The following is a 16062-nucleotide window of genomic DNA, read 5'->3' as shown; positions in this document are numbered from 1 at the left end:
TGGTTGCTACTGTTTTCTACTTTTTACTATTTACACTCCCTTAAATTTTTGTTTACACTCTCTTTTACTTTAATTTTATTTTTATTACTACCTATGTTTTTCTTTATCTAAAAATAAGTATAAACCTTAAACCCCATTCTTTTCAACTAACTTCGGTTGTCCTCAATTATTTCTAATAGTTTTGTATTTTTTTTGCTATTAAAAGTGTGTAAAATTTACTATAATTTTGTTTTATTGCAATTTTTTTAAATTAATTTGTTTGTATAAAATATATTTTTGTGAAATTATTGATTTTGTATGAGGTATATTTCAGTTTTTACCATTCTAGAAAATACCTTCTATGTTCTGATACCCATATTAGTACTTAGAATCATTCTTGACAGATTCTAAAAGTCAATATGAGACACGGCACCGCCGCACCACAACCCCAACCTTCACCGTCCAATTCGCTTCCTCACCGGAAGAAGAAGCGTAACCGCAAAGCCGCCGCCACTTCCACTTCCACTTCCGTTTCCTCTGAAACCAGCTTCGCAAATGGTCCTGACCAGCTCAAGAATCACATTCATGACGCTGTCATTGAGTGCGAGCAGAAACCTAAAGGGGAACAGAGTAAAGGCGCTTTTCCTTTGGAGGAGCTAAGGCAGAGAAGCGTGAAAGGTGGCGAGAGTTTGGGAAATTCGGTGGTTACGGCCGTCGATGCAGGTGACGTTAAGGAAGTTAGTTCGGTTGCAGAGGCAACATCGGGGACGGCTGAGTCGTCGGAGTTAAAGCGTGTTTTGGAAGATGATTCGATCTGTGAGTACAATCTAGCTAGTACTTTTTTGGACAAAAATAGTCAATTTATTTAGTTGTAAAATATATACCATGTTATGAAATTAGTTTCTTGCAATGGGTAAATTGAAAGGGAATAAAAAAGGACCATATTGTCTATCTTTAATATTCTCATTATATTTATATGTAATAACTAATATTTTTTTTTATCTTTTAAATTATTTTATACTTGCATGCCAACAGCATGATGTGGTGTGGAAAATCCAATAGTGCTTTAAATATTACTGTAGATTTTGAAACTGGCTTGTGTTAGTTCCTTCCTGACATTTAAGTAAGGCTTTTAGGGTTTTTAGGGTAAAGTGGTTGAAATTATGAAAATTCAAAAAGGATAATTACAATTTGTGAATTACGTTAGTCCAAATGTTACGTGCAATCAGTGATTTAATGATATTAACCTAATTTTTAAATATTAAAATAACAATTAGTGATTAAGTTTTAAAAATGGTTTAAAACTATTGATAATTTTAAGAATATATTTGAAATTTAGTTTTAAGGACCTACATGACAAGACAATGTTGAGCACTTTTAAAGACTGGAATGGAAATTAATCATGAGAGTTTAATTTTTGTGTAAAAATATTTAAGCATTAACTAATGTTTTTTTTTTTTGCAGAAAAAAAAGTGTAGTTACTGTTTAAATTTTCTTACATAGAAATTAAACTCTTAAAGAAAATCACCATGTGATTAAGGACTTTTAAGGTAATTATTCAAAAGTCAACAAACTTATCCTATACTAATTTGTGATTGGACAATAGTATGATAGTGAATAGCTTATTTACTATTTTAAGTGATAATAGATGAGGATGCATATGATGTTGTGCGTGAGGGTGAAAATATAATGCTGTGGCCTGTAAGCCTGTTTTCTTCTTATGTTTCATCGGTTCACTAATCAGTGGTCAATCTGTAATTTGATTATTTTTAGAAGTTTGTTGCGTTCCTTATAATTTGTCTTGTTTTATTAAGGTATTTATGCTTTACAACATATTTTCAGCGAAGAAGTCACCCGTGTTGTACTTTTTTGAGAAAGTGTACTATGGAAATTCTGTGTGGAGCACAACAACTATTGGGGATGAAAAGGGACGAGAAAGAGTTTATGACACTATCTTCCGCTTGCCATGGAGATGCGAATTGGTATTTGGTATACTTTTGTTTAATTCGTTGAAAAAGAAAATTAATAAAAGGGAACTTTGTATGCCGTTCACAATGTCATCTATAGGTGCACTTCAGTCCAGTGTTTAGATGCTGTATTTTTCCTCATAATTAACAAATCAGAATAAAATGTAGAAAGGATGAAACCTGAAACTGTTCACCTACTATACTTAATTTATGTCTGTGTATTTTTATTAAGATATTCTACCTTTTGTGTTATGATTTCTCAAACATGGAATGCATTATTGCAGCTTATAGATGTTGGTTTCTTTGTCTGCTTCAATTCATTTCTGTCATTGTTAACTGTCATGCCCACAAGGATGCTGATGGCCATTTGGAGGCTTCTGAAAACAAGGTTCGCCGCCCTTCAATTTTCTTCTCGTATTTATAGTACTTTAATGTTTTGTTAAGTATGCTTACATTTGTGAGGATTTTGATGTTGGATTAATCTTGCATTTGCTGTTGTGATTTAGATGATGGACTAATCCTCTAGTGCACTGTTTTTAGTATTTAGTTTCGTAAATAATAAATTTCCTTAGGGGAAAGAGAACAAGGTGATTTTTTTTACCCGTGCCACCCAGATTAAATAGTTCATTTAACGACACAGTAATAATATACGCCTGATTTTTTTTTTTAAATTATAAGTGGATTGCCGTGGTCCTGTGTTTATTGAAGGGTTGGAACCAATCTTCCATTTTATGGTACAATATGCTAATTTTTGTGCTTTGATTTATATGCTTTTATACAGTGCTTGTGTTCTGTTTTAAGATTTGTGGTTGCATTTCAGGATTTTTAAGTTTTACACTCTGACCTTATTGTGCTCATGGCAGGAAGTTCAATAGGCCATCTACAATTGAGTTTTCAGATTTTGGCTGTTTTCTTATTTTGGTTTGCGGAGTCACTGTTTTGCAGCAAATAGGTATTCCATGGTTTATCTTTTCTCTTTTTCCTATTTTCATTGATCACGTTCAGTTTATTACTTTGTTGTTATAGAAAATTTGTTCCCTGCTTTAAAATTTTTGTTATCTTAGATATCAGCTTAATATATCATATGATCCGTGGTCAAGCAACAATCAAGTTGTATGTGATCTACAATGTGTTAGAGGTGAGCATAAATTAATCTTTGAACCTAGGTTGTACTGATTAATTAGGTCTCCATACATGCCAAATTTCTGAACTTCTGATTGTAAACCAAGATGGATATTCAAATTAGATCATTGTTTGGCATTTTTGCCATAGATAGCGAGCCAGAACTTGTGTGACCAAGTCAATATGCATGATATGAAAGATGGGAATTTTGTATGTGAATCATTAATGTGTATATATATATAACTCGGCCTTTTGGATTTTGAACAATTCATTTCACAAATCACACTACTCAAAATGTAAGCTTTTTCTGTCTTCTATATTCTGTTGATTGCATGTCATAACTGTCTTAATTTCTGGACTGAAATTTATAGTGACTGGTCCTTGAACCCTCTTGCAGATATTTGATAAATTATGTCAAAATTTTATTGGGGATGTGCTGAAAATGCTATTTCATTCAGCAGAAAAACTTGCAAGATGTCCCCCAGAAACACAAAGTATGAGATTCTGGATATGGAGATTTATTTCAGACCAAGTTTTAGCTGTTGTTACTTCAAATATCCTTTTTTCTGAGTGATAATTTTTTTATGGCTAAAACAAAAGTGCTGGTTATTTTCCTTGACTAGCTGTACTTGTTCATTCTTTTATCTTATTAGTTCAGGCAATCACTTTATCAGCCTGTATTGTTTCTCACTACAATGCCCTGCCAGCCTTGCTGGTGTCCAATAATTTTGCCGAGATAAAAAGCTATGTGTTTAAGGGATATAGTAAGGATAATGTTCACAGTATGGTGTACTCTGGTGAGTTGTCTTTCTTACTGCAGTTGTTTTTTCTTTGATTGCATTATATATTCCCCTTTTTATGTTGTCTTATATTCTTTCATTATTTTTTGTCCCTTTATCGTATTGCTGACTAGCAGATTCAGTAGAGAGATTCCATATATCAGCATGTATCTTATTTGTTTTGGCTCAAAATATTCTGGAAGCAGAAGGACCCTGGTTTATAAGCTTTATCAGTGTAAGTTTATTTAAATTTGTAACACCTAAGATATATTCCATGAGTTTTTCAGGGGAAATAAATTTCATTGCTTGGTTCGGTCTTGCTCTTATCACAGTTATTTTGTATGATGCAGAATATCCTCTTGGTTTATCTATTTGAGATGGCTATAGATGTGATCAAGCATTCATTCATTGCCAAATTCAACAACATTTCGCCAATTGCATATTCTGAGTTTCTTGAAGTCCTATGTAAACAGGTATTATAATTGTATTTTATGTGCATGTTAGTTGTGAAATATGATTAGTAGTTACTGCTCAAATGCGAATTGTACTCGAACGTAAGAACTCTTTCTATACTCAATTGCAAATGCTTTATGAAATTATTAGCTGCAGCGTGCAGAATGTTTTGTTGAGAAAGGGGCTGTATTCCTGTGTCCCTAGTTTTTTTGTTGGGCAACATGGACGAACATAAATATAATCGAGTTCCATGTTTTAGCTACCCCAACTTACAATTCATTATTTCTCTCATTCAGAATCGAATTATTTATTATATAATTAAGAAAGGCTCTTGATGCCAAGGTTTGTACCTTGGATAAAAAGAAAGTTAATACTTTATGGCTCTTATCAAACAAATTTTCTCAATAGTCTAGTGCTAGTATGCTCCATGTCTACAAAATAAAGCCTATAATAAATAATTATTTGAACATGCTCCTTGGATAAGCCATTAAAGCCTTTTCCTCCTCATTAATTATTGGTGCGCGCTGTTTCATAACAATCACTTAATGAATTCATCGTGAAAATTAGTTATTTATAATTTTTAAGTTTCATTGGAGTGTGTATAGGCATGTACTTTTGTGTGACGGAAGGAGAACAGTATTTGTCCTTCTATTAATGTGTCAAGAAAAACCAAATTTTGAATCTGTTGTTTGCTTTATGTTAATATGCTATAATTGTCTATTTTCTTTTATGGACGTTTTAGAATATACGATTGACTGCTGTATTTGTTTTGTAGACTCTACATGTGCAAACTGAGGATGCAAAGAAAAAGTTGACTTTTGTCCCTCTTGCTCCAGCGTGTGTGGTAAGCACGAATTTAGTGTCCTTTTTCTCCTTGCTTTATGGCTTCTGATTGGATGTCTGCTTATTCCCTCCCATTTTTTCTTGTTCTTAGGTCATTCGAGTTCTGGCTCCAGTTTATGCTGCTAAGCTTCCTTACAATTCCCTTTCACGGAGGCTATCTTGGATTCTGTTATTTTCGGCAATAACCTACATTATGCTAACAAGCCTCAAGGTTCTAATTGGCATGGTTCTACAGAAGCATGCCAGATGGTATGTTAATCGCTGTCAAAGGAGGAAGCATCATCTTCATGCAGATTAACTTGTGGAGCACAACTGAATTAATGCAGATCAATTTCCAACACCAAGGAAACACATACACGTAAAATATTGTACCTTGTACCATATTTATGCTCATGCAAGAAATCTTTGAAGCATGTGGTGCAGTAGTACTCATCAAAGCTGTGCATTTGAGGCTTGTAAATGATTGTGTATGTACATTACAGAGATTATCATTCATCGTCTTTTATATAGTTTATTAATTAATTAGAAAACAAAAATGTCTTTCTGTACATGTAAATGTTCTGTAGCTTCTACTATATCTAGGAGATGACAAGCTTTTTTGTTGTTTGTCCTTGTGAAGCACATACATACTGGAGCCAGCATTTCTTCATGACATATTATCACGCTTCTAAAGAAGACAAATCCATCCCACGATAGTCCAACACTCAAGGAGTGTCCTTTCCCACGAACCAGGTTCATCAGAAAAAAAAAACTCAGTGGTTTATTAAAGAATAACATAGAATAACATTGGTCTTTCTAAATTTTTCAAAATTTAGTTTTATTTCCCTATAATATGTTGTTTGTTTTTCATTCCTATAATTTTGAAACGGGTAATTTTAATCCGAAATACTGTCTATTAGTGTTTACAAAACCCTATGTAAACAATCTTAAAGACTATAAGTGATAGCATTTTAAAATTAAAATCTTGAAAATGAATGAGGAAATTTGGAAGGCTAAAATACAACTTCAAATATTTTGGAAGAAACAAAAAATAATTTTTACCCTTATTTATATAGTTTGTTTTATTTTTTAACCATTTTCATCATTATAACCATTTCCAAGAGGTGTTGATGACTGAAGCAATAAAATAAAAGAAATAGATTCAAATAACTGATTACCAAAAGGAAAAAAATTAAAACATTGGATTATTTAGAAATTGATTCAAATAACTGATTACCAAAAGAAAAGAAAACTTAAAACTTTTGGATTTTTTTTTAATTTTTTTTCTAATAACCAAACAGTTCAATTTATACATTATATTTCAACATAAATTTCTTTACAATAGTTACTTCATTGTTGTTTCATCTTTTATTATCATTTTTCTATTTTTACTTTAAACTTTTATTGATTAATTTTTTTTTTCTATTTTTTAATTGTATTGATTATTATATTTTATATGTTTTTAGAACTTAGTTCATTTTCACCACTAACCTAGGAGAACTTTGATATTAAGTATGGTTAGTTATTGTATTGAAAATGTTTTATTCTCTACATCTTGAACATTTGACAATTGATATAATGTGTTTTGATGTTATCTTTGGTGATTTAGTTAGGTTTATTACATTGACTTGAGTTTTATTTTTTTTTCTATAAATTGGTCTTAAATTTTTATTTTAGATTTGTTGGTGTTAGACTACAATAATATATTATTTTAGTTTTTAATAATTTTAAATATTTGTGTACCGGGATGACCGACCGGTCCATGGACCCGGTCAATCCATGCGTTAAGACCCTACTTTAAGGTACAAGGTCAACCACGTGTCATGTGTTGTCGACCAACACAAGGTGCTCAAGTCAAAGGTTGACCCAATTAGCAAAGGTCAACCCATGGTTAGGAAACGACCTAATCCAACCCTAATCGCTAAACAACCCCCTAATCCGGCCCAACAGCAAGGGCCCATCAAGGTAATATAAATATCATGCATTCCAAGGAAGAAGTTACGTCATTATCTACAGTATTCTAACCAGCCGAATACGATACCCCACTGACTTGAGCGTTGGAGTGCCATCTGCAGGTACCCCACCAACCTGAGGAGCCGTTCGGCGAAGAAGACTGAAGGAGGAACGTGAGACACGACCAACCGAGTGACATCCGAAGACAGTAGTTCTCCCAGTCCCCAACCTAGTTCGAGAACAATTGGCGCCCACCGTGGGGCCGAGGAGAGCCAGCAGAAACCACAACAGTAGATGGTATCAACCCGCAGCATGGCAAGCATGACCGAAGCAGACCAAACAGCAATGATGATGGCCCTTCAGAGGGAGCTAGTACAGATGAGGAAGGCGCACGAGGAAGCCGCTAAGAAGAACGAGGAGGAAATCAAAAGCCTCCAAGAAGAGAACAAGCGAATGAAGAAGCTGGTCGAGGGGGTGCCGTCCCTCGCCATGACCAATCAGGCCGGCAGGTCCCACGCCACCGGTGCCGGCCTCCAGGCCGAGAAAGACACGAAAAACGACTTCACTCTGGAAATGGATGGAGAGTCCCATCCCAGCAAAACAATCAACATTACCGCTCCGGCGGGTCCGGACCGGCGCCATCCCTTCACTGATCGCGTTATGGACACCCCCTGCCGGACAAATGGAAAGGTTTCAACAGGGATCGGTACGATGGAACGACTGACCCAGATGAGCACGTGGACGCATACACGACCCATATGAGCCTGTATACCACGGACGACACAGTCTTTTGCCGAGTCTTCCCAACCTCTCTAAAGGGAAGCGCTCTGAGCTGGTTCACCAAGCTCCCAGCACACTATAGATTGTTTCGAAACCCTGATCGCGAAATTCGATGTCCAGTTCGCAACAAGCCGCCCCCACCATCTAACATCCATAGCACTGGTCGGCATTCGTCAGGAGAAGGGAGAGTCCCTCAGAACGTTCATCGACCGGTTCAGCAAAACCGTCATGAGTATTCGCAACCTCAGTCCCGAGGTGGCGATGCATCATATGCTGACCGCCCTCAGACCCGACCCGTTTGCCGATAGCCAGTGTATGCAGCCCGCTACCAACCTCGATGACCTTAGACGCCGAGCGGCGAAATTCATGCAACTGGAGGAACTTCGATCACCCAGTACTTGGAGCACGGAACATGCCAACCGGGGAAAAAAAAGAACATCAGACGGCAGTGCGCACGATACACCATGATCGGCCAAGACTTATACCGTAGGGGGTACTCAACATCACTCCTAAAGTGCCTCACCAAAGAACAATCACAATACGTGTTATAAGAAATCCACGAGGGAGCGTGCGGGAGCCATTTCGGAGCCCGAACGATGGCGGTCAAGATAATCCGTGGGGGGTACTACTGGCCGACCGTCCATGGAGATAGCGCTAATTACGTCAAGAAATGCCAAAAATGCCAAGAGTTTGGCCCCCTCCACCACCGAAAACCAGAAGAACTGCACAGCATGACATCACCCTGACCGTTCGCCATGTGGGGGATGGACATCATCGGCCCATTCTCACCAGGCAAAGGCCAAACGAAGCACTTGCTGGTCGCGGTAGACTACATCACCAAGTGGATAGAGGCCGAACCAATAGCCACAATCACTGCCCGAAACGTCCAAAATTTCGTGTGGAAAAACATAGTGTGCCGATTCGGCATACCACACTCGATAGTCTCCGATAACGGCCGGCAATTCATCGACCAAGGCCTTCTGACTTTCTACAACGACCTCGGCATCAAATCCCTCACAAGCTCCGTTGAGCACCCACAGACGAACGGACAAGCCGAAGCGGCCAACAAGGTTTTATTGAACGAACTAAGGAAGAGGCTCGGCACTGCCAAGGAAAGATGGACGGAGGAGCTGCCCGAGGTCTTGTGGGCATACCGCTGCACCCCGCAATCCACCACACAAGAAACCTCCTACAGCCTCACGTACGGCACCGAGACCATGATACCGGTAGAAGTCAGGGAGCCATCCATCCGACACCAACTCTTTGACATATCACTCAACAAAGAAAGTCTGGCGGTCGGCCTCGACCTCTTGAACGAGCTTCGAGATAAAAGCAAGATACGAGAAGCGGCATGCAAGCTCCGAGCGTCAAGAAGGTACAAAGGTCCAGCCCAGAAGCTTTTAACAAGGCGACCTCGTCTGGAGAATGCGCAGCAACGCTAGGAAGTCGGACGGCAAGTTCTTATCAAACTGGAAAGGACTGTTCCGAATCCGAGAAGTAGGAGAAGGGGGGGCTTATCACTTGGAACATCTATCGGGAAAAATTGTACCTAGGACGTGGAATGTCACGCACCTAAAGTTTTATTTCAGCTAAGCATGAATAAAATACACGCACTCTTTCCTCGTCCGACCGATCCATCGGTCGGAGAGGTTTTAACGAGGCATTTCGTACATAGTGTATATAACGAATGGCACACACGGTTCGGCCAGGATGTAGCCTTAACCGGCATACCCTCCCGTAACACACACGGTTCGGCCAGGATGAAGCCTTAACCGGCATACCCAACCGCAACACACACTGTTCGGCCAGGATGTAGCCTTAACCGGCATACCCTCCCGAAACCCGTACCCATCTCGGCCAGGACGTAGCCATAACCGGCATACCCTCCCGATGCACACACAACGTTCGGCAAGAACCCCGGTTCAGATAAACATCAATAAAATTCGTCTAAATCAAATTCGCTAAAGAGCGACCGACTGATCGAAGTCCGTTACAATCACTTGGTTGATTTTAATTATCACGAGCCACTCAGTTGATTTCATCTACCGACCGATTACTTAGTTCTTTTTACTCAGTTAATTTTCCCACGGTTTAAGATTGATTATTCCAACCCACTCGGCTCGTAAAGGCCCGTTCGTCCGAAAATAACAAAAACAATTGAAGGAAAACCCATTTTATTAAATAAAAAGAGGTGGGGGCCACACCCCGACCCCAAGGGTTCAAAATTAAAAGCTGACCGCCTAATCTACAATATTCAAAACCTCATTAGAGGAATCAGCTTCAGCTTCGTCAGCAGGAGGGCCGGCCGTCGCAGGAACCAAACTGCCATCCACAACCTCCATGTCTTGGTCAAATTGACCAGAAGGAGGTGGACCGCCGTAGAGCACTTCGGCCTGACGGACGGCAAGGTCGAAGCTTTGACCAATAAGTACCATGGTGTCCTCCATGGTCTTCAAAACTTCAGCCTCGGCCGCCCTCTTTGCCTCACGCTCGGCCGCAGCTTCCTCCCCCATCAGGGTGGCCCGAAGGAGAATAACCTCCGCGACTTTGTCGGCATCGGCCTTCTCCAGCTCGGCCAACCTGTTATGGCGCAGCTCCAGCTCGGCCGCTTGCGCACACAACTTCTTTTCGTAAATTGTGTTGGCCTCCACGGCCTGCTTCAGGTTGTGCCCGACCTCTTGAAGATCGTGCTCGAGGCGCGATATGTCCTCGACTCGGCTCCTCCGAGCGTCGACCCCTCGGCGGGCCAAGACTAGACCTCGGCATATCATCTCGATACCGCCGTCAAGAAGGTCGTTGTCGGGGACCGACCTAATCTCCCCCTCGATGTTGGGGGGCAACTTGAAGCTCACAGCCCGTGAGAAGGACCGGTCACCCCCCACCAACGCGTTGATCCGCCCGAGGAGGCCAAGGGCACCGCCACCTCCGTTGGAATAGGACGGTTGAACTCATCGGTGGGTGGGGAAGTCGGTCTAGCTGACCGAGCTGGAGGAGGAGTGGGCATCTGTCCCACCGCCCGCACGGTACGGGCAATATTGCCGCCTTCGCGGCCACGTTTCTTTGAGGGCCCCGCCCGGGCACCCTCTTCCACACGGGGCTTGGCGCTGGTGGCCCCCCTCTTCTCGTTCAATTTGTTCTTGAACGAATGTAGCATCCCGACAACTTGAGGGATTTTTCTCTTCGCGATTTCTGCAAATCAAACAGTAAGGGACCGGTCAGCACAAGTACAACAAACAAAATAAACAATGCGTGAAAAAAGCATACCCTCGAAAGCCTCCGCGCGATCGGTCGCATTGTACAGCGACATGAGCCGTCGGGCGGGGAGCTTCCTGGGGAGGCTATCAAACAAAGCAAAAATGAGCCACTCATGCTCGCTCGGATGTGCCGGCCAAGGCCAATCCGTTATCTTCGTCGGACTCCTCGACCAAAAAAGCGGGAAACGAGATTGGCCGACCTCGTCAAAAAAGTAGCGTGTCCCCGCCGGCTCCACGTACACTTTAAAGAACTTCTCTTTAAAGTTCTTGTAAGAGGTCGTGAAGGGTTTGAACAACACACTATCCGCCCGGCTGACCAGCGATTGCCAACTAGCAAGCTTGGCCGGATATGAGGAATAAAAATGGAGAAAACAAGAAGGGAGAGGACGCAACCCAAACGTCCGGCAAACAATGCGAAACGCTTGCATAAACGCCCACGAGTTGGGGTGAAGCTGGGTCGGAGCCTCATTCAGCTCCTTCAGGACCCCGGCCGTGAAGGCATCAAATGGAAGGGACACATGCAGGTCCGCAAAAAGACAACTATACATAAAGAAAAAGGGAGGCTCGGTAGATGACCGCTCCCTGTACACACGGTCCCCCAAAGAACAAGGGCCAAACGCCAACAAAGATTCCTCGGCCGAAGCCTTCAAAACGGGAACCTCATCCAAAAACTCGACAACGGAGGCATCGGTATGAAAGGAGGACGACACCTCACACACTCGGGGATCAACCCAAGCCGACCCCACATGGGGTCGCGGCCCCTCAAAAGGGGCCGAACGGTCAGACGCATTGCCAGCGTCTTCCCTTACCAACCCTGGAGAAGGGACCCTCCCAACATCTCCGACCGAGACGGCTTGGCCGGAAGAAGAAGAAGAAGAAGAAGAAGAAGACGACGAACAAGCGGGGGGAGACTCAGAAGGAGCAGACATGACTAACCTTTGGACGAACGAAGAAGGCAACTGAGATTGGTCGGATTGATTCGAGGTGTCGGAGCTCAAACAAAGATAACGCGTGAAACACCACTGTTCCCAGCCCCTATTTATAGCCCGGGAGGACCTCGGAATCCCAAACGTCGCAAGAACCTCAACCGTTGGATTCGCTTGATCCAACGGTTCGCATCACTTGGCGCCCAGAAAACCCCCTCATTAATGCGCGTCACGTCAATCGCTCAGGCGCCCCCAAACATCACTTCACCCATCATTACACAATCCGCCCGAGGCCCATTCTTCAGACTCTTCGGCTGTACCATCTCTCGAGCCTGGGAGACAACTGTACCGGGATGACCGACCGGTACATGGACCCGGTCAATCCATGCGTTAAGACCCTACTTTAAGGTACGAGGTCGACCACGTGTCATGTGTTGCCGACCGACACAAGGTGCTCAAGTCAAAGGTTGACCCAATTAGCAAAGGTCAACCCATGGTTAGGAAATGACCTAATCCAACCCTAATCGCTAAACAACCCCCTAATCCGGCCCAACAGCAAGGGCCCATCAAGATAATATAAATATCACACATTCCAAGGAAGAAGGTACGTCATTATCTACAGTATTCTAACCAGTCGAATACGATACCCCACTGACTTGAGCGTTGGAGTGCCATCTGCAGGTACCCCACCAGCCTGAGGAGCCGTTCGACGAAGAAGACCGAAGGAGGAACGTGAGACACGACCGACCGAGTGACATCCGAAGACAATAGTTCTCCCAGTCCCCAACCTAGTTCGAGAACAATTTGATTTTATGATTTTATTAGTTTATTATTCAATATATTTATTAATTTTCAAGCAGTATTTTTTATTCTTATATTTTAATTTAAAAGATAAAAAAAAATATTTAATAGAAAAGAAAGAATTAGAATCTATAAATACTACAAATGGAACCACTTCCACCGTTACTTTTGCCACGGATACGATTTTTTCTTAAAAAACAATTTAAAATTTACTAAAAGTAGTTTAAAAGAGGTGACGTTTCTCACTCTAAGCTCAACACGTGGCATACTGTAAGAGTGCCACATTATCATAACCATTTTTAAAAGGCTACTCACTTTTGTGCTATAATATTTCACAGAAATGGCTTTATGGAGCTTTATAAGAGCGTCCACCTTTGATTTTTTTTTTTTTTTTCTTTTAAACTATCTATGATGAAGGTTTCTTTGAAAACATGTGTTATTTTGGTCAGTTTTTGTTTGACTAATTTTCTTTTAAGAAATAAAGATAAATTAATTTAATCTTTCTAGTTAAGGGTGAAGAGTTAGTCTCTTATTGTTCTTTTACAAACTTTTAAGGAAACAAATATTTAAAAATGCCACGGACTAAAGAAAACTAAAAGGAAAACATTACTAAATCAAATAAACTAAATTCATATTTAAATCATAATTAAAATAAAAAGGCATAACTCTTTAAAATATTATAGTATATTATATATTTAATTCAATAATATACTTAATACACTAAATTATAGGAACTAAATTAGTATTTAATAATCAAGAACTAAAAGTATATAATAGTTTATTATATATTTAATATATATTGATTAACCATGGATTGAAATGGAAAATTATTACTTTTTCTTTCTCTGTTTAATGTACTCATTAGCTAAGAATGGAAACTGCATTAAAAAGTCCAGGCTCTTGAATTGAATAGCTACCAAATACTACAAGAAAAGTGGGACAATATCTTCATTCATTATGTATTTATTATTCATTGAATATGTATTGTTTACGGTTGTTTGTGCCAAATAGATAAAGAAGAAAAGGCTAGCATGGTCTGAACAACAATTTTAAATTATGCATCTAATTAAGCAATCTCAACTACTTAAACTCTCCATAATAGAAAATATAGCTTCAGAAAAATATCATTAACACAGTAAATGTTAAGAGTACAAGATGTATGATGAATATTAGAAGTTACTTTCTCTGTTATTTCTAATCTCTCTCAATTTAGAAAAAGAAAATATTCAATTTTATCTTTTTTAGAATTTCAATAACATGTTTATTATTGATTTCCTATTATATCTTAATCGGCTAGACTTTTTTTTTTTAATCTAGGAGTTTATTTTGGTTACGGTAAAATCATTTGATCTTTATATATTTCTCCTTTCAAAACTCTAGTACTTTGGAAAACTTCACACATATCAGCATATTCAAAATAAAGGTTTGCATATATGTTCTATGTGTTCGCTTTGTGTATAACAAAAAGAATTTATTCAGCATTTATTTTTTGAATGTTCTACTATTTTACATATTTGGAGTTGGGTTTGATAGATTTTTATTAATTTTCATTTCTCCAATGAGGATGATCTTCTTTCTTTTATTAAGAGTGATGATAGTCTTTTGGTTAAATTGATTAAGCTTGTTGTGATCACTTTTTCTATTTGGATGATATGGTGTATGAGGAATTATGCAAGATTTCAGGATAAGATTGATGTTTCTTGTGCTATTTCGGTCATTAAAGATCTCATGTGTCTATTTGGAAATTCGTCTAAAACTTCAATGAAAAATGATATGTATGAAAAATGATATGTTGGATTTTAACGTGATTAAGTTTTTTGGTATTAATACTTGTAGTGGTAAATTTTTTCGTCATCTTCCTGCTAGATGGAAGTTTTCTTCACCAGGTTGAGTTAAAATTAACACTGATGGTGCGGCTAGGGGTTATCCTGGTCTTGCTACTTGTGGAGGTATTTTCCGTGGGAGTATGAGAAAGTTTATTGGTAGTTTTTATGTGCTTATTGACATTCAAACTGTTTTGGTTGCTGAGTTTTTTGGAGTTATATATACTATGGAGGAAGCTTAAAAGATGGGTCTTACTAATGTATGGATTAAATGTGATTTTGTCTTAGTTAGTGGTGCATTTACTACTAGAACTAAGGTTTCGTAGATGCTTCGTAATCGGTGGAACATTTGTCTTAATTACTGTGGAAAAATAAGGTTTATGATTACTCATATTTTTTGTGAATTTTGTGAAAGGAATGCATGTGGGGATAAATTGACTAACTTAGGATTCATTCGTAGAGATTTATTTCATTGATATAATAGACTTACATCTAGTTTATTCTTAGAATTCTTTATGAATAGGTATAGTTTACATATATATCATTTTTGTTAACATATGAATTTTGGTCTGATCCTTTCATTTTTTTTTCTATCTTTTTTTTTTTGTTTTAACAATATTTTTTTATATGATAACAAATAATTATTGTTATTTTGAATGTCGGTCTAACTGAGATGTTAAGTTTCATAATAATACTTAACATAAAAATTTTATGAAAAAAATACTCCAAACGCAACATAAAATCCAATAAAATTATATCTCGTCAACTTCTTTTTTAAAGTATTGCTCTCTTTTTTAATAATTAAAATATATTTTTGTTAATTTAAGTAAAATTTTATATAATTTTTGTATATTAATTAAAAACTAAGTGAAAGATAAATAAAAAAAACTTTAAAAAGATACTGAATTGAAAAGGTGAGAAGTAACAGACTTGAATGTGGCTATCTCGGAATAAATATAGGTATGTCCGTGATCAAATTTAATAAGCATTTAAGGTGCATAGGATCGAGGAACCAATCTCAAATCAACACAATAATAAATATCAACTCTGGAGAAGAGCCAATAAGTATGTGTTCTTCACTCTCTCCTTCTTAAATGTTAGTCAAACTATTTCCATAAATTAAGTAATATATATATATATATATCACACCAAAGTCTCAAATTAAAGGTTCACACTAAATTACATCCATTTAATTTAATTTGATCACTTTAATTATGGCGATAAATGAAATTTTTATATTATTGAATTAATTACTTCTTTCATTTTACTTTATGTATTTAATTTTTTTATAATTTTTCAAATTGATTGTCATTTACATATTTTAATGTAATAATTATAATTTTATTTTAATATCACTCTAAATAAATACTCGCACTAATCTAAATTATTTTAAATTATCACCA

At 38.4% G+C, this 16062-nt stretch overlaps 1 protein-coding gene across 8 annotated transcripts; it reads left to right on the top strand.

Moving 5' to 3' along the window:
* The first annotated feature begins 333 nt into the window (after positions 1 to 333).
* Positions 334 to 6049, top strand: LOC137811990 (protein POLLEN DEFECTIVE IN GUIDANCE 1). 8 transcript variants are annotated; one of them, XR_016518735.1, is made up of 12 exons: positions 338 to 795; positions 1822 to 1961; positions 2231 to 2334; positions 2810 to 2898; positions 3011 to 3084; positions 3527 to 3622; positions 3698 to 3865; positions 3985 to 4082; positions 4198 to 4320; positions 5076 to 5144; positions 5235 to 5610; positions 5763 to 6049. XR_016518735.1 is itself a non-coding variant. In XM_090298800.1 (11 exons), exons 1-11 carry the CDS (start codon positions 784 to 786, stop codon positions 5439 to 5441), a joined length of 1248 nt encoding a protein of 415 aa, XP_090154926.1. In that variant the 5' UTR covers positions 334 to 783; the 3' UTR covers positions 5442 to 5691. The 8 variants fall into 8 exon arrangements, 4 of the variants coding, with proteins under 4 accessions (XP_090154926.1, XP_068469952.1, XP_068469954.1 ...); XR_011081214.2 differs by having other exon boundaries at positions 342 to 795; positions 3466 to 3622; positions 5763 to 6024; XM_090298800.1 differs by lacking the exon at positions 5763 to 6049 and having other exon boundaries at positions 334 to 795; positions 1822 to 1968; positions 3466 to 3622; positions 5235 to 5691.
* The last annotated feature ends 10013 nt before the right edge of the window (positions 6050 to 16062 follow it).

Source organism: Phaseolus vulgaris, chromosome 2, assembly GCF_051622355.1.
Source record: "Phaseolus vulgaris cultivar YP4 chromosome 2, ASM5162235v1, whole genome shotgun sequence".
Classification (NCBI taxonomy): domain Eukaryota; kingdom Viridiplantae; phylum Streptophyta; class Magnoliopsida; order Fabales; family Fabaceae; genus Phaseolus; species Phaseolus vulgaris.
Note: the sequence above shows the minus strand (reverse complement) of the source record. Positions and strands in the feature narration are given on the sequence as shown.

Excerpts from the sequence above, each read along its gene's own strand:
- LOC137811990 (XM_068613851.2), top strand. The coding sequence starts at position 399 with ATGAGACACGGCACCGCCGCACCACAACCCCAACCTTCACCGTCCAAT. Across the intron at positions 3,866-3,984 it reads TCACAGTATGGTGTACTCTG|ATTCAGTAGAGAGATTCCAT; the intron begins GTGAGTTGTCTT and ends GCTGACTAGCAG. Across the intron at positions 4,321-5,075 it reads TTGAAGTCCTATGTAAACAG|ACTCTACATGTGCAAACTGA; the intron begins GTATTATAATTG and ends TTTGTTTTGTAG.